We start from the raw sequence: 25,851 nt of genomic DNA, 5'->3' as shown, positions 1-25,851 counted from the left end.
AAATGCAAAGAAAACACAAGTACTCTCAACCATCGCCTAAGGACATCATCCTGCAACCACCATCAATAAAGATAGAATAAGTGGCTCTTGAAAATGTAGAAAGCTTTACATACCTTAGTAGTGTAATGTCTTCAAATGGTAAGATTGATGCAGAAGTTAATCGCAGAATCAGGCAAGCTGCTGCAGCCTTTGGAGAACTTAAGACTCAAGTGTTCCAAAATCATGACATCAGACTAGATACAAAAATCAAAGTGTCCAGAGCAATTGTTACAACTTTGCTTTATTGTTCAGAGGCATGGACAGCATATCAAAGACGTATCACAGCGCTTGAAAGGTATCAACAGCGATAACTACGCCAGATGATGAATATTAAGTGGCAAGATATGAGAACATACATCAGTGTACTTGAACAGGCCATGCTTCCCAGTGTAGAGAGTACAATTCTTAAATACCAACTACGATGGACAGGGCATGCTGTACGGATGAATGGCGAAAGACTGCCAAAACAGATGTTGTACTGTCAGCTAGATGAAGGGAAAGAAATGGTGGTGGGCAGAGAAAACGCTGCAAGGATTGCTTAAAGAAGACATAGAAACAATGGGAAATAGATACTACACACTGGGAAGACCTTGCAGAAGACAGGATAACATGGAGAGCTGCAGTCAGTGAAAGAGTGACAACGTATGAGGAGAAAATAACATCTATGATACTAGGCCGTAAGGTGAACCCGTTTTTCATTTCACCTTGGTTCCTTTTCCAGGCAATAAATGCTTTTTGGTTCTTAAAAAAAATATTTTGGTTTTCAATGAGAAAAAAAAAGTTATCCACTTGACATCCAGGAGTATTTTTTTAATTAGTGTTTAAAGTCTGGACTATTTCTTGCTTGGCGTAACAATATTTTTGTATATTATATATATATATATATATATATACATATATACATACATATATATATATATATATATATATATATATATATATATATACATATATATATATATATATATATATATATATATACATATATATATATATACATATCCATCCATCCATTTTTCTACCGCTTATTCCCTTTCGGGGTCGCGGGGGGCGCTGGCGCCTATCTCAGCTACAATCGGGCGGAAGGCGGGGTACACCCTGGACAAGTCGCCACCTCATCGCAGGGCCAACACAGATAGACGGACAACATTCACACTCACATTCACACACTGGGGCCAATTTAGTGTTGCCAATCAACCTATCCCCAGGTGCATGTCTTTGGAAGTGGGAGGAAGCCGGAGTACCCGGAGGGAACCCACGCATTCACGGGGAGAACATGCAAACTCCACGCATTCACGGGGAGAACATGCAAACTCCACACAGAAAGATCCCGAGCCTGGATTTGAACCCAAGACTGCAGGACCTTCGTATTGTGAGGCAGACGCACTAACCCCTCTGCCACCGTGAAGCCATATATACATATATATATATATACATATATATATATATATATATATATATACATATATATATATATATATATATATGTTTGTAATGGCTGCTCTTTTTATGTGCCTGGTAAGGACCTGTCTGACTAAATGTAGGACATTTAGCTTGTTGCATTGCTTAGCAACCAGCACTAACTAACTGATTAAGTAATTAACTAACTGTTTGCATTTGCTGCCATTTTTTAACTCCATGCAAAGAAGGATGCTCGTTGAGCTATGTAGCCTTAACCTTCATCAGGGGACGGCGTGGCGAAGTTGGGAGAGTGGCCGTGCCAGCAATCTGAGGGTGACTGGTTAAATCCCCACCTTCTACCATCCTAGTCACGTCCGTTGTGTCTTTGAGCAAGTCACTTCACCCTTGCTCCTGATGGGTCCTGGTTAGCGCCGTGCATGGCAGCTCCCGCCATCAGTGTGTGAATGTGTGTGTAAATGGGTGAATGTGGAAATAGTGTCAAAGCGCTTTGAGTTCCTTAAAAAAAAAAGGTATAAAAGCGCTGTACAAGTACAACCCATTTACGATCTCTCTCTGGCTCATCAAAGACAAGAGATTTTCCAAGCTTGAAGTTAAGCGCTAGAAAAACATTGTTCATTATTAATTGGACACGTGGTTATAAATGTACATTCTCAGTCACTGCCAGAAGACATTTCACACAATAAAGTCAATTATTTTGTAAACTGCTTTAGATTTCCTTTTCTCTTTTCAAACATTGGCGTCATCCCAGGAACCTATGGATTGGACTGGTCACCATGCTCGGCCTGATTATAGCAGCACATCCAGTCTGAATGCTCTCATTCACCGAGTTGCCACGACAACTTAAGTATCCTCGGCGGTTTCCATGGTTACCACAGCCGTCTCCTCATGTTTTAGTGTTGGGAGTCAGAGTAGGACTCGTGCTGCATACAGGAAATACACAAAACATCTTCTGCGTTTAGCCTTGGGTGTCCTCAGCTCAAGAGGTTGCTGCCTAGGCTGAATATACGTGTACACTCAGCATCAAGTGCATCTGCACATCTCATCTGATTTAATTGAAGATTTATCTAACACATGCTGTCTACTGTCAGAAATGTTTGGATTTGACACGATTATTTTGACCCAATGAATAATGTACAGCACCAAGGAGAACACATGACTAGAATTAATGATCATCCCTTACTATGGAATCTGGACCTTGTGTATTTCTTGCCGTTACCCATTTTGCCAGCGGGGAGCACAATCGAACCACAATGTAAAAAGGAATTACTTTTCACACACTACATAACATACCAACTCTATTGATTAAATTAAGCATCACACATTTAGAAACAAGAGGAATTGGGATGCACTTGGTCCTGTATCACCGTGACAATCAAAAATAGTTTGTTTAAATATCAACGCAATGAATGAATGACAGGGCGCATTTAGATTAAACTTTATTAGAAATGTTTCTCCAGTCCTGCTGTGTCTTCAATGAAAACATTAAATAACAAGAGTTCACCAAAATCTTCTGTTACTCTCTATTCTGTCTACCTTTTGTTTGCTAAAGTATGAATTATTAATTACTCTAAAAATATTAATTTAATTCTGGTCCAAGTCAAATAGGATAAAAATTGTGTCAAACTAATTAAAAGGAAAACAAATGAGTTGGGCCTAATTTTCTTGTCAGTTAATTATTTGTCTGTCAGAAATGTAGTTATATTTTAACAGTTAAGATCCTCACAAAGAAAGGACCCAGATTTCCCTCGCCCGGACGCGGGTCAACGGGGCCCCCCTTTGGAGCCAGGCCCGGAGGTGGGGCACGATGGCGAGCGCCTGGTGGCCCATGGGGCCCGGCCGGGCATAGCCCGAAGAGGCAACGTGGGTCCCCCTTCCAATGGACTCACCACCCATAGCAGGAGTATTAGAGGTCGAGTGCAGTGTGAACTCAGCAGCAGCCGAAGGCAGGGGACTTGGCGGTCCGATCCTCGGCTATATAAGCTAGCTCTTGGGACGTGGAACATCACCTTGCTGGGGGGGAAGGAGCCTGAGCTAGTGCGTGAGGTGGAGAAGTTCGGGCTAGATATAGTCAGACTCACTTCAACGCAAAGCAAGGGCTCTGGAACCAGTTCTCTTGAGAGGCTCAAAGCCTGCACGTTGGAGTTCAACCCAGTGGACAAGGGGGTAGCTTCCCTCCGCCTTCGGGTGGGGGAACGGGTCCTGACTCTTGTTTGCGCTTACGCCCCAAGCAGCAGCTCAGAGTACCCACCCTTTTTGGATTCACTCGAGGGAGTACTCGAGAGTGCTCCCCCAGGTGATTCCCTCGTTCTACTGGGGGACTTCAACGCTCATGTTGGCAACGACAGTGAAACCTGGAGAGGCGTGATTGGGAAGAATGGCGGCCCGGATCTGAACCCGAGTGGTGTTTGGTTATTGGACTTTTGTGCTAGCCACAGATTGTCCATAACAAACACCATGTTCAAACATAAGGGTGTCCATATGTGCACTTGGCACCAGGACACCCTAGGCCGAAGTTCCATGATCGACTTTGTAGTTGTCATCGGATTTGCGGTCTCATGTTTTGGACACTCGGGTGAAGAGAGGGGCGGAGCTTTCTACCAATAACCACCTGGTGGTGAGTTGGCTGCGATGGTGGGGAGGATGCCAGACAGACTTGGCAGTCCCAAACGCATTGTGAGGGTTTGCTGGGAATGCCTGGCAGAGTCTCCTGTCAGAGAGAGTTTCAATTCCCACCTCTGGAAGAACTTTGAACATGTCACGAGGGAAGCGCTGGACATTGAGTCCAAGTGGACAACGTTCCGTACCGCTATTGTCGAGGCGTCTGATCGGAGCTGTGGCTGCAAGGTGGTTGGTGCCAGTCGTGGCGGTAATCCTAGAACCCGCTGGTGGACACCAGTGGTGAGGGATGCCGTCAAGCTGAAGAAAGATTCCTATTAGGCTCTTTGGGTTCATACGACTTCGGAGGCAGCAGACAGGAACCGACAGGCCAAGCGGTGTGCGGCTTCAGCGGTCGGGAGAGGCAAAAGCTCAAACATGGGAGGAGTTCGGGGAAGCCATGGAAAATTACTTCCGGACAGCTTCAAAGCAATTCTGGACCAGTGCAGTGTCCACACCGTGTATGGTGGGGATGGTGTTCTGTTGACCTTGACTGCGGATGTTGTGGATCGGTGGAGGGAATATTTTGAAGACCTCCTCAATCCTACCAGCACGTCTTCCTATGAGGAAGCAGTGCCTAGGGAATCTGTGGTGGGGTCTCCAATTTCTGGGGCTGAGGTTGCTGAGGTACTTAAAAAGCTACCTGGTGGCAAGGCCCCGGGGGTGGGTGAGACCCGCCCGGAGTACCTTAAGGCTCTGGATGCTGCGGGGCTGTCTTGGTTGACAAGACTCTGCAACATCGTGGGTGGTACCTCTGGATTGGCAGACCGGGGTGGTGGTTCCTCTCTTTAAGAAGGGGAACTGGAGGGTGTGTTCCAACTATCGTGGGATCACACTCCTCAGCCTTCTCGGTAAGGTCTATTCGGGTGTACTGGAGAGGAGGCTACGCCAGATAGTCTAACCTCGGATTAAGGAGGAACAGTGTGGTTTTCGTTCTGGTCGTGGAACTGTGGACCAGCTCTATACTCTCGGCAGGGTCCTTGAGAGTGCATGGGAGTTTGCCTAACCAGTCTGCCTGTGCTTTGTAGACTTGGAGAAGGCATTCGACCGTGTACCCCGGAAGTCCTGTGGGGAGTGCTCAGAGAGTATGGGGAGTTTGGACTGTCTTATTGTGGCGGTCCGCTCCCTGTACGATCAGTGTCAGAGCTTGGTCTGCATTGCCGGCAGTAAGTCGGACCCGTTTCCATTGAGGGTTGGACTCCGCCACGGCTGCCCTTTTGTCACCGATTCCGTTCATAACTTTTATTGACAGAATTTCTAGGCGCAGTCAGGGCGTTGAGGGTATCTGGTTTGGTGGCTGCAGGATTAGGTCTCTTCTATTTGCAGATGTGATCCTGATGGCTTCATCTGGCCAAGATCTTCAGTTCTCACTGGATGGGTTCGCAGCCGAGTGTGAAGCGACTAGGATGGGAATCAGCATGACCTATGGTCATGAGCTTTGGGTCATGTCCGAAAGGACAAAATCACGGGTACAAGCAGCCGAAATTAGTTTCCTCCGCCGGGTGGCGGGGCTCTCCCTTAGAGATAGGGTGAGAAGCTCTATCATCCGGAAGGAGCTCAAAGTAAAGCCGCTGCTCCTCCACATCGAGAGGAGCCAGATGAAGTGGTTCAGGCATCTGGTCAGGATGCCACCTGAACGCCTCCCTAGGGAGGTGTTTCGGGCACGTCTGACCGGTAGTAGGTCACGGGGAAGACCCAGGACACGTTGGGAAGACTATCTCTCCCGGCTGGCCTGGGAATGCCTCGGGATCCCCTGGGAGGAACTTGATGAAGTGGCTGGGGAGAGGGAAGTCTGGGCTTCCCTGCTTAGGCTGCTGCCCCCGCGACCCCACCTCGGATAAGCGGAAGAAGATGAATGGATGGATGGATGGAAAGAGTCTCAAATAAATTGTTACTTTTTTTTCACTCAATGGCCCAAACAATGAAAATAATCACAGAATACCCATCCATCCATCTATTTTTTACCGCTTGCCCCTTTCGGGGTTACGGGGGTGCTGGAAACTATCTCAGCTGCTTTCGGGCGGAAGGCAGCGTACACCTTGGGCAAGTCGCCACCTCATCGCAGGGCCAACACACATAGACAGACAACATTCAAACTCACATTCACATACTAAGGACAATTTAGTGTTGCTAACCAACCTATTCCATGCAGCATTAATTTGCAAATGGAGGATAAATGTTCTGAAGAATACCACAGTCAAAGGGCTGTCGTCATCTGGAGTTAGGCCTGCAGCCCCAAAGTACGTGCTTTGCTGAGAACATCATCTCGGGTCAGGTAGCATCCACATAATTGCCGTATGCCGGTGAAAGCTTCCCTCCCGTGAAGGACCCTCCAGTTGTCGATGAAAATCACCTCATGGAAAAAGGGATAAAGAAGCGCTCAATTAACTGTCATTCAATGGTACCTTGGTTTTTTAACGCCACACATTTTGTATTTATTCTTTTTTTGAAAAAAATAGTTACCAAAACTTTGCCCAAGTATTTGTATACCATATTAGTTATTGTGCGGTCAAATATTTTGGGTAATTCTTCTAAATTAGAACAGGGATTTGGAGTAAAACCACAGGTGTGGGTTGTTCTACAGCACTTTATAAATCTAATATATTATTACCATTATCATTATAGTTATTACAAAAACTTTGTTAACTTGACAGTTGCCACTACGACCATTGGCTGTGTTGTTAGCATTCCATGTTAGCAATGTGTGTCCTGCATTGTTTTACACATTAATCGTGTTAAGCTGTGTTATAAATAAAACTATCAACCAAATTTAATTCATGTAGAACTTTCATGCACAGGCAATTTGCAACGCACAGTGTTTTATACCAAAAAAAATAAAAATAATTGTAGAAGAAAACATGCTCACACAGCACTATTGACAATAACAAAACTTGGCAGAGCAACGTGAATTGAGCAAAACGCCACCTTTGAGGCGTCCAAAATGGAGAATTAACTAACTAACTAATCTAAAGAACAATTTAACACATACTGTATTTAACATATTTATGAAAATAAAACATAAAAAATCAATGAAACATTGACAGACATAACGAGAATATTAGCAATTCATACAAATAACGGCATAAAAACTCGGAACAAAAGAAGAGTTTAAAATGATCAGTAAACTATCTTATTGAAAGGGTGTGTATTTAACCGTTATTTTTAAAACATCAATCCTGAATCTCTTTGTTCTAGTGTTTGGTAAACATAAATGTTTTGTGCCGGATGACCTCAGGATCTGTGAGGGTTGATATTGTAAAAGCAGGCAAAAGAAGGTGCAAGGCCGGTAAGACGTTTATCCATCCATCCATCCATTTTCTACCGCTTATTCCCTTTTGGGGTCGCGGGGGGCGCTGGTGCTTATCTCAGCTACAATTGGACAAGTCGCCACCTCATCGCAGGGCGGTAAGACGTTTAAAAACTAATAATACCAATCAATCCATCAAAGTTTACTTATACAGCCCTTAATCACAAATGTCTCAAAGGGCTCCACAGGCCACAACGACATCCATGGCTCAGATCCCACATCAGAGCAAGAAAAAAACTCAACCCAATAGGAACGACGAGAAACCTTGGAAGGCACCGCAGATGTGACCGGTGCAATGGATGAAATGAAATGAAATATATTTATATAGCGCTTTTCTCTAGTGACTCAAAGCACTTTACATAGTGAAACCCAATATCTAAGTTACATTTGAAGCAGTGTGGGTGGCACTGGGAGCAGGTGGGTAAAGTGTCTTGCTCAAGGACACAACGGCAGTGACTAGGATGGCAGGAGCGGGGATCGAACCCGGAACCCTCAAGTTGCTGGCACGGCCACTCTACCAACCGAGCTGTACCGCCCCTAGTGGATACGGTTAATAATGTGAAAGTCCAGTCTATAGTGGGGCCAGCAGGTGATCCAATTGCATGTAGAGACGTCACCGACTGATGCATAAGGTGTGGTCCCCCGTGTCCTGACTTCATGTGAAAGTCTAGTCCATTGGGAGGCCAGCAAGGGATCATCTTGAATGGAGACAAGTCAGCACCGCAGAGATGTCACCAACTGATGCAAAGAGGAGTGGTCCATCCTGGGTCCTGACTTGGAAGAGCTAGTGCCTCCTCTGTGGAGGCTGACCTCTGGTCACCTGATCATTTCTCCATGCAATAAAGGGGGGCAGAGCAGAAAAAAAACGGCAGATCAACTGATCTAAAAGGGATATCTATTTAAAGGCTAACATATACAAAGGAGTTTAAGATTGGACTTAAATGAAGAGCATCTTTAACCGTCACTGGGAGGCCATTCCAGCGTACCGGAGCCCGAATAGAAAACGCTCTATAGACCTCAGACTTTGTTTGGGCTCTGGGAATCACTAATAAGCCAGAGTTCTTTGAACGCAGAGTCTTGGCCTCTGGTACAATACAGTCAGCTAGACCGTGTAGTATTTCATACGTAAGTAGTAAAACCTTAAAGTCACATCTTAAGTGCACAGGAAGCCAGTGCAGGTGAGCCAGTATAGGCGTAATATGATCAAACTTTGTTGTTCTTGTCAAAGTCTAGAAGCCACATTTTGTACCAACTGTAATCTTTTAATGCTAGACATAGGGAGACCTGAAAATAATATGTTACAGTAATCAAGACGAGAGGTAAAGAATGCATGAATAATGACCTTAGTGTCTGTGGTGGGCAAAATGGGACAAATTTTAGCGATATTACTGAGATGAAAGAAGGCTGTTTTAGTAACACTCTTAATGTGTGACTCAAACGAGAGAGTTGGGTCAAAGATAATACCCTTTTTTTTTACCGAGTTGCTTTGTGTAATTGTTTGGTTGTCAAATGTTGAAGTGGTTTTATCAAATAAGTGCCGGTATGTAGCAGGACCGATAATCAGCATTTCTGTTTTCTTAGCGTTGAGATGCACAAAGTTGCTTGACATCCATTGTTTCATTTTATTTAGACACGCCTCCAGTTGACTACAATCTGAGGTGTTGGTCAGCTTTAGGGGCATGTAGAGTTGGGTGTCTGCAGCATAACAGTGAAAGCTAACACCGTATTTGCGTATGATGTCACCTAGCGGCAGCATGTAGATGCTGAAGAGTGCAGGGCCAAGAACCAATGGAACTTTAAAATTGATCTCGAAGCGGACGGCAATACTTTAAAACATATGTAATATGGTCCAGCCCTCTGGTCCTTATCCTCTCCCCTTTTCTCATCCGCTCATTACATTGTTTGCCAAGGAGTCTTCAAAAAAGGTAAACGTCCTTTCAATGCTTCATTTGTTTTTATTTTCCATTGTTTCCTGCATGTGAACCAGTTTTATTCTCTAGAATGTGTGTTTTGTGTTAAAATTGTGAGTGACTAAAACAGATACATTGGATTTAGTTAATTTCTTTGTGTAATTACGTCCAGGGGCGGAGCTAGAGTGGAGGCCGGGGTAGCACTGGACCCCCCTGAAATCTGATTGGACGCCCCCAGGTGCAACCCCAGATGATTGACATATCACAGCACCGCACGTCTTGTCGGAAGGAGCCAGTTGCATTTTTAAATCAGTGAAGCCTATTGACTGCTAAGTCCCTCCTGTACAATAGTTGGCGCTATGTACCACAAAGCGTTGCGAGCCACGTTCATTAGGGGAGAAGAAGAAGAATCGCCACTGAAGAAGAGGAAAATTTGAACTGGAGTCTGTTATCGTTGCTGGAGATCAACGAAGTTACAAAGAAAAAGGACAACCTTCTTGTCGTAAAGTAAGTTTCACGGTGGTGTCCTAATGAGTCACTGTTTAAAATAACTTTTGTAGATAGAAAGAGCCTCTGTTTGCCTTTGCACAGACCTTTGAGTCAGACCTCAGTGACCTCAAACATGAAGTTCATCAAACCAAGCGACTTCTAGACAGGAGAGTGAAAAGTGGATTAGACAGACCATCTACTTTGCTTGATCTTATTGTGTTTCTTGAGCCTTACAAAGAGTTTTTCCGTGAGATATTCAGACTTTTCAAAATTGCTGTTGTTACTCCAGTCAGCACTGCTTCCTGCTTTAAAACTGATTAAAACTCATCTCAGAACCACAATGGCTGATGACAGGTTAAGTCACCTTGGAACTCTCAGTATTGAGTCAAGGCGGGCACGTGCCCTCAACATGGATGACTTTGTGAAACATTTTGCGGCTTCTCACCATAACCGAAGGTTTATGCTTTTCTAAACCTTTTCTGAGAGAGAGAGAGAGAGAGAGAGAGAGAGAGAGAGAGAGAGAGAGAGAAACTATGAATGCGTTGGTGCATTTTCACCATCTTTGTAAAAAAATAGTTGTTATTATTAATGATTAGTTCTTGAAAAATTGTTGCCAAGTTGTGTTTTACATTGTCTGCATTGTTAATAAACTCCAAATTATATATATATAAATCTCATCTCCTGTGTGCTTAGTATGTACATTTCAACATTTGACACTCCGATTGCAATTGATAAGTCAAGAAAAAAAAAGCCTTGGCCACCCCAGGGATAAAAGTCTAGCTCCGCCACTGATTACGTCCTAGTTTGACGTTTTGGGATGGATTACTAAACGAAAAGGTACCACTGTTCATCTGCATATTTCTTTTAAGTGTTCAGGTGTATTAAAGGAAGACAAACATGTTATTATTGATGCTACAGTGGTTAGAGGTTTCATGTGGCCCCATTTGACGCTGTTTCCCTGACGAATGGTGGGGTGCACTATCCGCTCAATCTACAAGATGGCTGGAGAGTGTTGAATATCTGAAAATGTGTTTTCTGGCAAATTCTACTGTGACCACAGCATCAGTTGCTATGTTGAGTGGCGCGTTTCCATAATTTTCAGCAGACTGAATTGAAAAATGAACTTCCCCTATTTATTTCAACCAAGATCCACTCATGAGTCGGGCCATATGAATCCCTTCTCTACTTTATCTGCAGTGAGAGACTTACTTTTCCAGGAGTCAGTTTCACCCACAGCTCATTCTCTGGTCGCCTGAGTTGCGTAGTTAATTCTCGATGAGCCACATACCAGTGTCGGATAACATCATGAGGGCTGGTATCAGTCACTGATCGGTCATAGTTGTTGTACCTGTTAAAAAGTTTTTTTTAAATGACAACCCAGTGAACAAATATATGGGAATATTATCCTGACATTTGCATTTTTTTGTAAATCACATCTTTTACTGCAGCTACTAAACAGAGACCATATTCAACTACTATATGTTTTTTTTTGGCCACATTTCCATTTTCCCTTTACTATTATTCTTAAATTGAGAACCAGCTTCCTCTAGAGTAGACATTTCATTTCTATCTATTTAGCTTAGTTTGGTTTAGTTTATTAAGGATCCCCAGTAGTCTACACCGCAGTGGAGACTATTCTTCCTGGGGTCCAGGCAAAAAACATCACACAATCACAAAACAAAAGATTACAATGCAGTATAACATGATCAATAATAAAATGTTGCAATACAAAAAAAGCAACAACAAAAACAAAAAAAACAATAACTTCGCGTTTACATAATTATGTTCATACCAAAGATAAAAAGAGCAATATAAAAAGGGATATATATGTTTGCAAAAATAAAACAAAGAACAAATGGCATACAATATACACCTTAGTGCAGTGGTTCTCAAATAGGGGTACGCATACCCCTGGGAGTACTAGAAGGTATGCCAGGGGGTACGTGAGAATTGTTTTAAATATTCTAACAATAGCAACAATTCAAAAATCCTTTACAAATACATTTATTAAATAATACTTCAACAAAATATGAATGTAAGTTCATAAACTGTAAAAAGAAATGCAACAATGCAGTATTCAGTGTTGATGGCTAGATTTTTTGTGGACATGTTCCATAAATATTGATGTTAAAGATTTATTTTTTGTGTAGAAGTGTTTAGAATTAAGTACATCAATCCAGGTGGATCTCTATTACAATCCCCAAAGAGGGCCCTTTAAGTTGATGATTACTTCTATCTGTAGAAATCTTTATTTATAATTGAATCACTTGTTTATTTTTCAACAAGTTTTTAGTTATTTTTATGTCTTTTTTTCCAAATAGTTCAAGAAAGACCACTACAAAAATTTGCAATATTTTGCACTGTTATACAATGTAATAAATCAGAAACTGATGACATAGTGCTGTATTTTACTTCTTTATCTCTTTTTTTAACCAAAAATGCTTTGGTGTGATTAGGGGGTACTTGAATTTAAAAAATGTTCGTAGTGGTACATCACTGAAAAAAGGTTGAGAACCACTGCCTTAGTGTACCAAAGACAAACAATAAGTGACGGCAAAGTACCATCCGTCCCTTTTCTACTGATTGTCCCATAATCAATAAAATAGTCAGTAATCAATAAAACTAGTCGTGACATTAGGTACAATCTAGAGTAATCTTTTTCTGCGATACTTCTCCTCTCAGTCTATTTCTAAAACCCACTCTGCTCTATTTGGTCAGGGTTAGAGGAATACACTCCTGTTTTTAATGACTTTGTAGAAAAAATTAGTCAAAAGTTATGTCTAGAAAAACTCTCTAAAGTTTTCGAGACTTGGAGAGAAAATGTGAGTCTCTCACAAGTTTTTTGAACTGAACTGGTAGTCCACCAGTTGATTAGCCCAAATGATGAAAAAGAGAAGACCTAAAACGGAACCTAGAGGAACATTACTAGTATAACTAAAGAAATTGAACAAATGACTATTGACTGCATCTAAGGTTAACATGCGATAACAACACCTTAGTTGCATAAATCACATTATGAAAAAAACAAATGTAACTGCCAAAAATGAGAGGGATTAAAAGTGTTTCTTAAGGAATTAAAATGTCAATGCAAGGAGTTGTGTATGTGTTTACAATGGTCCAGGTCCTTAATACAACTGGGGCTCTATTTTTTTTTTTAGGAATTTTCGGCAAAAATGTTTTGTCTTCCATGTTTTGAACTGAACTCTTTGTCAGGATTTGGATAGCCCTGACATACAGCAATAACGTATTATCCATAACTGATCACAGTGATAACAACACATCTTTTTTAATTTTGTACTGTATATACCTGGTATTATTGACATACCTTATCATGTAAAGTTCATTGTTCCAAGGATAGACATTCAGGATGGGTCCGATGCCTTGCAGGCAGCAAAAATGGTTAGGAGCGTTTTCACGATGTTCATATCTGATAGGAACACTGGAAAGCAGCTCAAAATGGTCTGGGGAGTTCTTGCGAATATTTTCTGCTGCATAGAATCCATCCACAAGGAGTGTCTTTCCTCCTGTTCCCTCATGTTTGAGGCAGTGAAAAACTTGAATTCTGAAAAAAAAATTGTAGTAACGTCAGAACATGGTATCAAAGTTATCTTATGCGACAATAATTAATAATTATACATCTATCACAATATGGGATTGTTTTTCACCTTTGGAAAAGGTCTTAGTGGTGTTTTTGTCAATTTCCAAAACTATTACAGTAAAACCTCGGTTTTTATTTTTTAATCCGTTTCAAAAGGTCAGATGAAAACTAAATCATACCAAACTGAAGCAATTTTTACCAAAAGAAGTATAGTGTTACCTAAACTTATGAGCACATTGTGTTCATCGACCAAGCTTGCAACACAAAATACTCGTATATCAAAGCAACTCAGCTCATTCAAATTAGTTGTAATCAATTAAATCTGCACTTGTCCTGTACACCATTTAAAAAGAAAAACATTTACTACATAAGTTTTTTGAAATAATGGAAAAAAAACTGTTCAACATTTGCTTTGGGACCGGACTAATATGGTGTCTTCTACAGGCTGCTTTTCCGTCTAGTCTTGTCGATTATAAGCAACATATTTTCCATAAAATGGTTGTTACGGCGCGTGCGCAGTCAGCCTTTTTATCCTCAGCATGCGCCGCTGAGCGCACCGCGGGCCACGCCCCTACACACTCCGCTTCTGCCGCGATCACGCAACCATTCAATCAACGATCAACACACTTGCTGCTGATGAGACCACTCACCATAAAAGCCAGCGTGTCCTGAGATCAAGTGCAAGAACGTAGTTCCATATCTATAATGTCAAGCTCCTCTCTTTGAACCTCGCTCTCAGTGTTTTCTGCCCTTCTGTTAATGCGTCTCTTGATGTCTCCTTGTCCCGCAATATTACATCCAACTTTCCGGACCCGAGCTGTGTGCCTCGCTTCCTTGGACTTCCCCTCTGGATCTTGACTGCATCCCTGGACAAAGACCTCTGCTTTGGACACGGACCTCTTGATGCCTCTCCAGCCCCACGGACCTCCTGCTTGTATTACCGATTCTTCTACCAGCCTCGCCCAACTGGGCTTGTCGCCTTCTCACTCAACACCCACTTACAAAAACCCCTGGTATTATTCTTTGTAAACGCTTCGCATAGTCCTGCAAACACAAATGGTGGCATACGCACTCCACCGCATCATCAAGGTCAATAAATGCGCCTTGTGCTATACCTGCCTCCGTGCCGTCTCCTTCCCCCACCATAAGTCACAGTATGTTCTGGCCATGTCGGAACCAGACGGCACAAGTAGACCCAAGTCCGCGTCCCTTTCCCGACCTATCGACCATGCACGCTATTCTCCAGGAACACCAGTCTCGTTTTTCGAACCTGGAGAACAAACTTGAAGTGACCTTCGCTAGCCTGCTGACTATACTGGACAACCTTAGTCAGGACAATCTTAGTCTGGGCCTTACTCCTCCTCCTGTGCCGAGTTCCAGTGCTCCGTCAGCTGCTACCTCCTGCAGCCCCTTCTACGCTCGGGAACCCAACATAGCCAGCCTCAGACCCTTTGAGGTGGATTTTGAACTTGATCTGGGGTTTTTTGTTTAATGTGAAGTAACTTTCAATCACCAACCATCTCAATATGCTTCTGACGGAGCTAAGGTGGTATTCATGTTTACGTTGGTCTCTGGGGAGGCTCTCAAGTGGGCCACCGCAGCAGTAGACAAAACTTAGGGGCTGGGCCCCAACTATGCTGCTTTTCGAGCGAAGTAACAAGCTGTGTTCAATCACCCAGTGGACGGGGGTGACGCTGCTTCACGACTGCCCTCCATCCAACAGGGCTCCCGCTCGGTTGCGGCCGACACCCTGGCCTACAAACCCTGTTTCTATATGAGTTGGGAAATTGTGTTAGATGTAAATATAAACGGAATAAAATGATTTGCAAATCCTTTTCAACCCATATTCAATTGAATGCACTACAAAGACAAGATATTTAATGTTCAAACTCATAAACTATTTTTTTTTTTTTGCAAATAATAATTAACTTAGAATTTCATGGCTGCAACACGTGCCAAAATAGTTGGGAAAGGACATGTTCACCACTGTGTTACATCACCTTTTCTCTTAACAACACTCAATAAATGTTTGGGAACTGAGGAAACTAATTGTTGAAGCTTTGAAAGTGGAATTCTTTCCCATTCTTGTTTTATGTAGAGCTTCAGTCGTTCAACAGTCCGGGTCTCCGCTGTCGTATTTCACGCTTTATAATGCGACACATATTTTCGATGGGAGACAGGTCTGGACTGCAGGCGGGCCGGGAAAGTACCTGCACTCTTTTTTTACAAAGCCACGCTGTTGTAACACGTGCTGAATGTGGCTTGGCATTGTCTTGCTGAAATAAGCAGGGGCGTCCATGAAGGAGACGGCGCTTGGATGGCAGCATATGTTGTTCCAAAACTTGTATGTACCTTTCAGCATTAATGGTGCCTTCACAGATGTGTAAGTTACCCATGCCTTGGGCACTAATGCACCCCCATACCATCACAGATGCTGGCTTTTGAACTTTGCGTCGATAACAGTCTGGATGGTTCGCTTCCCCTCTGGTCCGGATGACACGATGTTGAATATTTACAAGAACAATTTGAAATGTGGACTCGTCAGACCACGGAATAATTTTCCATTTTGCATCAGTCCATCTTAGATGATATTGGGCCCAGAGAAGCCGGCGGCATTTCTGGATGTTGTTGATAAATGGCTTTCGCTTTGCATAGTAGAGCTTTAACTTGCACTTACAGATGTAGCAACGAACTGTATTTAGTGACAGTGGTTTTCCGAAGTGTTCCTGAGCCCATGCGGTGATATCCTTTAGAGGTTGATGTCGGTTTTTGATACAGTGCCGTCTGAGGGATCGAATGTCATGGTCATTCAATGTTGGTTTCCGGCCATGCCGCTTACGTGGAGTGATTTCTCCAGATTCTTTGAACCTTTTGATGATATTATGGACCGTAGATGCTGAAATCCCTAAATTTCTTGCAATTGCACTTTGAAAAACGTTGTTCTTAAACTGTTTTGACTATTTGCTCACACAGTTGTGGACAAAGGGGCGTACCTCGCCCCATCCATTCTTGTGAAAGACTGAGCATTTTTTGGGAAGCTGTTTTTATACCCAATCATGGCACCCACCTGTCCCCAATTAGCCTGCACACCTGTGGGATGTTCCAAATAACTGTTTGATGAGCATTCCTCAACTTTATCTGTATTTATTGCCACTTTTCCCAACTTCTTTGTCACATGTTGCTGGCATCAATTTCTAAAGTTAATGATTATTTGTAACAAAAAAAATGTTTATCAGTTTGAACATCAAATATGTTGTCTTTGTAGCATATTCAACTGAATATGGGATGAAAATGATTTGCAAATCATTGTATTCCGTTTATATCTACATCTAACACAATTTCTCAACTCATATGGAAACGGGGTTTGTAAATCAAGACAACGTTGACGGGGAAAAGACCACCTTTTGATAGTCAAATCCACATCCCAACCTGACATTGACTAAACGTTGTCAAAAAGCATGTTGTTTCAACGTTATGTTTGAGTTGCTCAACGTCAGGACCCATTTTTACAAGTTGTCAACGTTTTAATGTCTTGTGCCTGCCGGGTTAATACATTGTCAGTTAATTTATCATACTTAAGAGTATTTTTGTTTAGTTTGGTTCTTTATTATTTATGACCAATTATTCATATATAAATGAGATACTGTATCAAATAGCAAACGTGTAATGTTAATGTTATGTCCATTCATAAGAGAGAATAATAAACATAATTTAAAAAATCCTGGTTTATTTCAACTATTTCCCCATAAAGACACATTAAAGCAAGAACTTGTTTTCTTTGATTACTCGAGCAAAATAATCGGTACCTTATTAAATGAATAAAAGAAATAGCTGCAGCCCTACTGCAAATGAATCAGAATAATGGTGAATGTCAGCACAAATATACAGAATTGTATTTGTGTAGCAGTGTTTTGTTATGCCAACTGTTATTTAGGTGGAAGCATACATTTATGCCTCTATACCTCCCACTTACCCACTCGGTTCATGTAAATAACATGTGTCAGTGTGGCGGTCCAGAGCCATGTTGGTGTAAGCGCTGTCTCCTCTTGAATTATCTGAAGTGAAGCACCACATTCCCCCATATGTCGTCTCCCTTGTTGTAACACAACAGAATTGGAACAATGTTGGATATGTTTTACGTGGTTCCACAAAGTATGCATGTCACATGAGCACATTTTTGAAGAGACGAACAGTCCAGCAGTTGCAATACGATGGCAAAAAAAACAAAACGAAGGCAAATGGTGTTATACCTTATAAGACTGACCCTCAAAGAAACGGCCTCTGTGGCTTCAACTGTAGCAGGGACATCTTCCACGAAAGCAATCCCATAGAGAAGATAGGTCTGCAAAAATGTCTTCAGTTCATCGTCACTGCTCATAAATGTGTCCCATTTCAAAGGGGCCACATTTGCCTTGTTATAGATGTCAGCATTCCAGGGAATACGTGGCTGGGTAATGCGCTGTTTTCTTCCTTCGTAGCTGTTTTCAGAGAGCCAATTGAGGCTGTATTTGGATATGTGACCACCAGGCCCTAGGGTGCAGAAAGCAACACTTCAGGGAGAGGCAGTGATACGGGAAAAAACCTTTTGAGGACGACAGTCTCTGAAACTATCCTCAAGCGAAAAATCTACTTGGTGGAGAACCCCTTGTTGGCAGGAACCGATGCCAAACATTTCTTATACAGCACATCTGAAGGCCTTTTGGTGCACTCTTCTAAAGACACTCTCTAAATATAGAAAATTGTTGTAAAGGCCATCTCTTGACAACTCAAAGTTCCAACTCTCCCTATAGATTTTGGATGAGAGCGATCACAACAATGGCAAACACCATACCAAATACAAACACCAAAACTAGAGTTGTCCCGATGCCAATATTTTGGTGCCGGTACCAAAATATATTTTGATTCTTTTCTAAACATTTTTTTTTTTTTTAAAGTGTTGGATTAATTGTAAATACTTAGTCTCATTTTATTCAAATATGATTGTTTGTGCATTGTGTAGACAAGCTGAAGAGCAATGAAACTTGGCATTAGGTTGACCTACCAACTTCAAAGAGGAATTGGCAGACGGACCAGAGCAATGCAGGAAGTTGCTATATCATTTGTACTCTGTAGTTGCATGTGTTAAGTTCTCACCACAGGTGTTAGGTTTCCAACACAGCTGCAAATACCCCCCCAGTGCAGCTGTATGTGTGTGTTGGTACTGTAGCGCTCTCGCAAAAGAATTAAAAGGCGAGGAGAGTGGAGAAAGTTTTCAGAGTAAATTAGGAGCCTGTAACTGACAACTGCTCCAGTTACTCTTAGTGATGGGATCAGCAGTTCTTTGGACTGTACTAAATCACTAAAATCAGTTCCTTAAATTGATTTGTTCAAAAAATGTGTTCACCGAATCACTTCTGCAGCAACAGTTCTGCGTGCAGGTCGGCGAATCATGAGTCAGTCAGTCACAGCTTCCCCAGCGGCAGATCTCGGTGTGTGTCAGTTCGCGAACGACACAAGCCCTCAGCACCCAATGAACGACGCGCACAGTGACTGAACGAGAGCCTCAATGTGACGTCCCCCTCCGCGACAGTCAGTTCTCTGTGTCAGTAGGTTGGCGAATCGCAAGTCCTGATTCTGAATGAGTGAGTGCAGCGCGAACGTGATTCACGTCCTCAGCGACAACCAGTCAGTTCTTGTAGGTTCGTGAACATTAGCCATTAGCTTGGAGAATGAATGGAGAAGGGATGCCAATGGCATGAAACATATCCCCGCGACGGGAGGAGAATCACTCGCGGCATTGGAGCAAGCAGAGCAGAGCGAGAGCGTTGTCGCTCACTGAGTGATTCATGACGTTAATCCGCGGTGAATGAATCGTTCGCTCAGTCCCTCCCTCCTTCCCCTTGATGAGTAGCTGGCTGCGTCGTTCACCGACGTCGAGGGTTCAGTGAGTCACAGAATGCGCCAGTTCCACTCATACCGGCACGGTCGCGGCGGAGCTCAACTGAACTGAGAAAGGAACGAATCAGTTCATGAAGTAATTCGGTTCAGTACGTTCACTCAAAAGATTAGTTCGTTCAAACAAATCGTTCGCGAACGACACAACACTAGTTACTCTCCTCGTACAGGAAAAGCAATCACTGATTTGTCTTCTATTCTCTGTTTCTGTGTCTTTATAATGTCTCATGGTTTTTGACCCTGACAAAAAGGGCACCACAAAAAATGCCATTATTGGCTTTATTTAACATAGAATTAGAACATTAGGGCTCTGAATCTCTGGGCACAACATGATTAGATTCTCGTGGGCAACTATTCGATTTGGAATTGATTTTCGATTCAAAACAATTCTCGCTTCAAAATTGATAATTTAACAACATTGGATGCCAGTTCTATGATTAACCACATTTCTCCCAAAAACTGGAAAGCAGCTCTTTTCAATTCATATCGTACTCAAAAGAAAACTGGTTTTGTTTATCCATCCATCCATCCATTTTCAACCCCTTGTCCCGTTCAGGGTGGCAGGGGGGTTGCTGGAGCCTAGCTCAGCTGCATTCGGGCGCAAGGCGGGGGTACACCCTGGACAAGTCGCCACCTCATCACTGTGGTTTTGTTTGATAAAGTCAAATACAAATAGGGCAACAAGAGACATATCCAACACGTCTATTTTGTAAAGTAAATCTGTACAGCAGATATGGACAACTACATCAACAATATGATTTGCCTGAGTGGCTGGACAGGACAGATAAAAAAAAAAAAATCATATATTTTTATTGAATTTAGAATTGTTTTTAAACAATTAAGACTCCTTACAAATAAGAATTATGTTTAATCTGCAAATGGATAGTTTTTTTTGACACCCCTAGTTATTGACATACAAAATTGTAAATGGTCGTATTTATATAACGCTTTTCTACACCGAATGATCACCACGCTTCACATTATACATCTCATCCACACATTCACACTGATGGTGAAAGCTGCTATGCAACGCGCTAACCGCGTCTCATCAGGAGCAAGGGTGAAGTGTCTTGCCCAAGGACACAACAACCGTGATTTGGATAGCGGAAGCTGAAATCGAATCTGGAACCCTCAGGTTGCTGGCACGGCCGCCCTACCCTTTGCACAAAGCCGCCCACACACTAGACCAGTGGTTCTCAAATGGTGGTGCGCGTACCCCTGGGGGTACTTGAAGGTATGCCAAGGGGTACGTGAGATTTTTTATTTTTTTTTCTAAAAATAGCAAAAATTCATAAATCCTTACTAAATATATTATTGAATAATACTTCACCAAAAAAAGGAATGTAAGTTCATAAACTGTGAAAAGAAATGCAACAATGCAATATCCAGTGTTGGAAACTAGATCTTTTGTGGACATGTTCCATCAATATTGATGTTAAAGATGAAGAAATGTTCAGAATTAAGTTCATGAATCCAGATGGATCTCTATTACATTCCACAAAGAGGGCACTTTAAGTTGATGATTACTTCTATGTGTAAAAATCTTTATTTATAATTGAATCACTTGTTTAATTTTTAACAAGTTTTTAGTTATTTTTATATCTTTTTTTTCAAATAGTTCAAGAAAGACCACTGTAAATGAGCAATATTTTGCACTGTTATACAATTTAATGAATCAGAAACAAATGACATAGTGCTGTATTTTACTTCGTTATCTATTTTTTTCAATCAAAAATGCTTTGCTCTGATTAGGGGGTACTTGAATTAAAAAAATGTTCACAGGGGGTACATCACTGAAAAAAGGTTGAGAACCACAGCACTAAACCAATGGCGGCAGACGAATGCAGTAACATATTGTACCATTTCCGTTTTATCTTGTCAAATTTATGAGGGACAAACAGTAGAAGATGGGTTATTAATATACTTATTTATTTACTCTTATGTCTGGTTACCTTCTGTTCTAACATGTTCTATCTAAACTTCTGTTAAAATGTAATAAGCACGTATTCTTAACGTTTTAGGGCAATGTTTCTAGAGATGAGAAGCGACAGAAGATGTCTTTATTTCTTGGTTATGTACAATAAGGTTGAACATTTACTGATGGGCGACCGTGACAATGTCTAATCTTGGTTGCACTGTGACCGTTTCTGATGGGAAAACTTAGTTTTTACAGTGGAAACGAACATATATCATTACCTCAGGGATGGTTAGCACAGTAATCAAACAATCAAATCAAAGGGGATAGTCCATGTCGCCTCACAGGTCAAAGATACTATCTCAGGAGCATACTGTAATACACCGTACACAGAGCACTTACTGTATAATGCTTAATGCACACAATATCAGTATACACGTAAAGGAAATTAATAATGGTTTGTTTTGTTTGGGATGAATCTCAACAATATCTCACATGCTATATAAACATTACTTTGTGTCAGAAACTTTAAAATTAAGATTTAATTAACACATTCAATATAGTTTTTAAGCGAAAAATTGCATGTTATAGTTTCTATTTCCTTTTTAAAGGCCTACTGAAATGAGATTTTCTTATTTAAACGGGGATAGCAGGTCCATTCTGTGTCATACTTGATCATTTCGCCATATTTTTGCTGAAAGGATTTAGTAAAGAACATCCACGATAAAGTTCGCAACTGGAGAAAAGCCCTGCCTCTACCGGAAGTCGCAGACGATGACGTCACAAGTGTGGGGGCTCCTCACATATTCACATTGATTTTGATGGGAGCCTCCGGCAAAAACAGCTATTCAGACCGAGAAAACGACAATTTCCCCATTAATTTGACCAAGGATGAAAGATTTGTGTTTGAGGGTATTGATAGCTAGAAAAATGAAGGAAAAAAAAAAAAGTTTAAAAAAAACAAAATGCGATTGCATTGAGACGGATTCCGATGTTTTTAGACACATTTAGTAAGATAATTCTGGGAAATCCCTTATCTTTCTATTGTGTTGCTAGTGTTTTAGTGAGTTAAATAGTACCTGATAGTCGGAGGTGTACGTCCACGGCTAGGTGTTGACGCGCAGTGTCTCAGGGGAGTCGACGGCAGCTATGGACGGGGCAAGCTCAGCTTTTCTCCGGTAAGAAGTGACTTTTTAACCACAATTTTCTCACCGAAACCTGCTGGTTGACATTCTGTCGTGTTTCATGTCCGCTTGACCGCGCTCTGATCCATAGTAAATTTTCACCTCCAGGAATTTTAAACAAGGAATCACCGTGTGTTTGTGTGGCTAAAGGCATTAAGCTTCCCAACTCCGTCTTTCTATTTTGACTCCTCCAATATTAATTGAACAAATTGCAAAAGATTCAGCAACACAGATCTCCAAAATACTGTGTAATTATGCCATTTAAGCAGACGACATTTAGCTGTGTGTGTGCGTAGCGCTCATACTTCCTAAAAACCCGTGACGTCTTCCATACACGTCATCATTACACAACGTTTTTAAGAAGAAACTTCCGGGAAATTTAAAATTGCAATTTAGTAAACTAAAACGGCTGTATTGGCATGTGTTGCAATGTTAATATTTCATCATTGATATATAAACTATCAGACTGCGTGGTGGGTAGTAGTGGGTTTCAGTAGGGCTTTAAATGGGCTTCATTTCTAAAGGAACCATGCTGTAATGTAAGACTTAGTGTAGTTGAAAGGAGTAAATATATACTTAACGGTGATATTTTCAATATATGTTTAGAAATGTGCTTTTAATCAGCAGTAGTGTAAAAAGATGTGTAATTGAAGAATGTGGTTTTACCTGTTTTATTATTACAGTACTCACATGTACTGTAATGCAATTTAACTAACAGTAATTATCCCTAGAAAAATGTTTTTCATGTACTCTGTGGTACCATTGTGTCAGTATTGAATGAAATAAACTAATTGTCTTGTGTTCTAATGTATCTGAACCTGTCACACTTGAGCTTTGCTGCAGTATTTGTGATCCCAAGATGTTGGAGACAAAAGAGCGATGTGCAGAAAAGCAAGTATGTAATCACATGTAACATTGTCAAAAACCAAGGCAGTGACATCGACAATCTTCCAGCCCTGACTGGAAGATTGTATATATATATATATATATATATATATATATATATATATATATATATATATATATATATATATATATATATATATATATATATATATATATATATATATATATATATGTTAGCCCAGTAAGGTGACCCATCTAGGAGAAGGTAAACTCCAATCCAAAACCGCCACTGCCTTGTGGTATACCTTTCTTGGGGAAGGCTTCGGGAGTAAACCCTGAGGAAAAAATCAGGAGACGGAGTCCCTAAGGTGGTCCACTGCTGGCTACAGCGGTGCACTGGCAACTCCTGCGACACTGTTGGTGCCAAATTGTACCAGCTCTTGCTGCTCCTTTGGATCCATCATCAGTGTGAAGAGGGGGGTCCTGCTGCATGGGCAACAGCTTGACCTCCATACTACTCTGCCCTGGCTTGCGCCCTGGAGAGGTCACTCCAGCCTCGTGTCATAGCGTGGAAACAACAAACGGGAAGCAACAGTCTACCGGTTATAAGCTACAATGCTCGATTGGCGTAGAGCATAGCGCCAGGGGTTGCTTCCGACGGTGAGAGAGATCCTTGAATTTCATTGGACAGCTACTGCCCGCCTTAAGATGGGCAGCCCCCAGCCAATAAGGTGCTGTCCCGCCACAGTCTGCCTTCCTCATTGGGTGCATGGGGATTAGGTAAAACCGACAAGCAGACTGTAAGACCTGCACCAAGCAAGAAACAAAGTATGAAAAACAGGTGCCCAGTCCTAAAACTGGGAAGCTGTAATGTCCGGACTATGACACCCGGACACTCAAATGATCTCCAAGACATCAGTGATGCAAGAAAAACGGCTGTCATTAACAATGAGCTACAGAGACTCCAGGTAGACATAGCTGCATTGCAAGAGACCCGCCTAGCCGACTCGGGAACCCTCAAGGAGAAAGACTTTACCTTCTTCTGGCAAGGAAAGAGTGCCGGAGACCGCAGAGAGCATGGAGTTGGATTCGCTGTCAGGAACACATTGTTAAAGATGGTTGAACCAGGAGACAAAGGATCGGAACGCCTGATGACACTCCATCTCCACACCTCTGTTGTCCCAGTGACCCTACTCTGTGCCTATGCCCCCACTCTAACGTCTACAGCAGAAGTTAAGGATACATTTTATGCCAACTTGAATGACGTCATCAAGAACATCCCCCCGAAGGAACATCTCCTCATCCACGGTGATTTCAATGCGAGAGTGGGAGCTAACCATGACTCATGGCCTTCCTGTCTTGGACACTTCGGAGTTGGCAAAGTCAATGAGAACGGGCAACGGCTACTGGAGTTGTGTTCCTACCATAACCTTTGCGTGACCAACCCCTACTTTCAGATGAAACCACAGCACAAGGTGACATGGCGCCATCCCCGCTCAAAGCATTGGCATCAGCTAGACATGATCCTGATCCGAAAAGCCAACCTCAAGTTTGTGCTCGTTACTCGTAGTTATCACAGCGCAGACTGCGACACCGACCATTCACTTGTCTGTTGCAAGATCAAGCTACAACCAAAAATGTTTCAAAACTCCAAACAGAAAGGCAAACCCCGCATTGATTCCACCAGCATGCATCTTCCAGAGAAAGTAGAACAGTTTGCCAAGTCCCTCAACAACATCCTGTCTGAAGAACACCAGCACTACTCTGCCTCTGAGAAATGGGGCCACCTCAGGGAGGCTATTCAGAAAACAGCCCTTGCAACATTTGGGAGGAAGATCTTCATAAACAACGACTGGTTTGTTGCCAAGTCCAGCGAGATGACCCCTGTCATTGAAGCAAAGCGTGCTGCCCTTACTGAATACAAACGCTCCCCGAATGAGAAGTCCCTGCAAGCACTGAGAATTACAAGAAGCAAAGTGCAACAGACTGCAAGACATTGTGCCAATGAATACTGGCAACAACTCAGTGAATCCATCCAGTCTGCAGCTACCTCAGGTAACATCAGAGGGATGTACGAGGGCATAAAGGCTGCTCTGGGCCCAACACAGAGCAAAACAGCCCCCCTAAAGACCACCAGCGGGGAAGTTATCACTGACAAGGGCAAGCAGTTGGACAGATGGGTAGAGCAATATTCAGAACTCTACTCCAGAGAGAACACTGTTGTCGCCTCAGCCCTTGATGCCATTGAACAGCTGCCGATCATTGAGGAATTAGATGCTGAACCAACACTTGCTGAACTTCACAAAGCGATCGACAGCTTAGCGATTGGCAAAGCACCTGGTACTGATGGCATCCCCCCAGATCTCATCAAGCGCTGTAAAGACACCCTCCTGCAGCCTTTGCATGATGTCCTCTGCCAGTGCTGGAAAGAGAGAGCCGTGCCGCAGGACATGAGAGATGCCAAGATTGTCACCCTTTACAAAAATAAGGGCGACAGGAGCGACTGTAACAATTACAGGGGCATCTCCCTCTTGAATATATTAGGAAAACTC

At 42.3% G+C, this 25,851-nt stretch overlaps 1 protein-coding gene across 3 annotated transcripts in view; it reads right to left on the bottom strand.

Annotated features, from left to right (window-relative positions):
* Nucleotides 1-262: 262 nt before the first annotated feature.
* tmlhe (trimethyllysine hydroxylase, epsilon) overlaps nucleotides 263-25,851 on the bottom strand; it is a 28,973-nt gene continuing 3,384 nt past the window's right edge. The window contains exons 3-8 of one of the 3 annotated variants that reach the window (XM_061897857.1): nucleotides 17,671-17,950; nucleotides 17,394-17,513; nucleotides 13,148-13,384; nucleotides 11,032-11,170; nucleotides 6,309-6,469; nucleotides 263-2,381 (exon numbers count right to left, since the gene is read on the bottom strand). In XM_061897857.1, the coding sequence (XP_061753841.1) occupies nucleotides 6,338-6,469; nucleotides 11,032-11,170; nucleotides 13,148-13,384; nucleotides 17,394-17,513; nucleotides 17,671-17,950 (908 nt within the window). In that variant the 3' untranslated portion in view covers nucleotides 263-2,381; nucleotides 6,309-6,337. The other 2 variants (XM_061897856.1, XM_061897858.1) reach the window with 2 other exon arrangements.

Source organism: Nerophis ophidion, linkage group LG04, assembly GCF_033978795.1.
Source record: "Nerophis ophidion isolate RoL-2023_Sa linkage group LG04, RoL_Noph_v1.0, whole genome shotgun sequence".
Classification (NCBI taxonomy): Eukaryota; Metazoa; Chordata; class Actinopteri; order Syngnathiformes; family Syngnathidae; genus Nerophis; species Nerophis ophidion.
The sequence above is the reverse complement of the archived record's forward strand: the minus strand, read 5'-3'. Positions and strand labels throughout refer to the sequence as shown.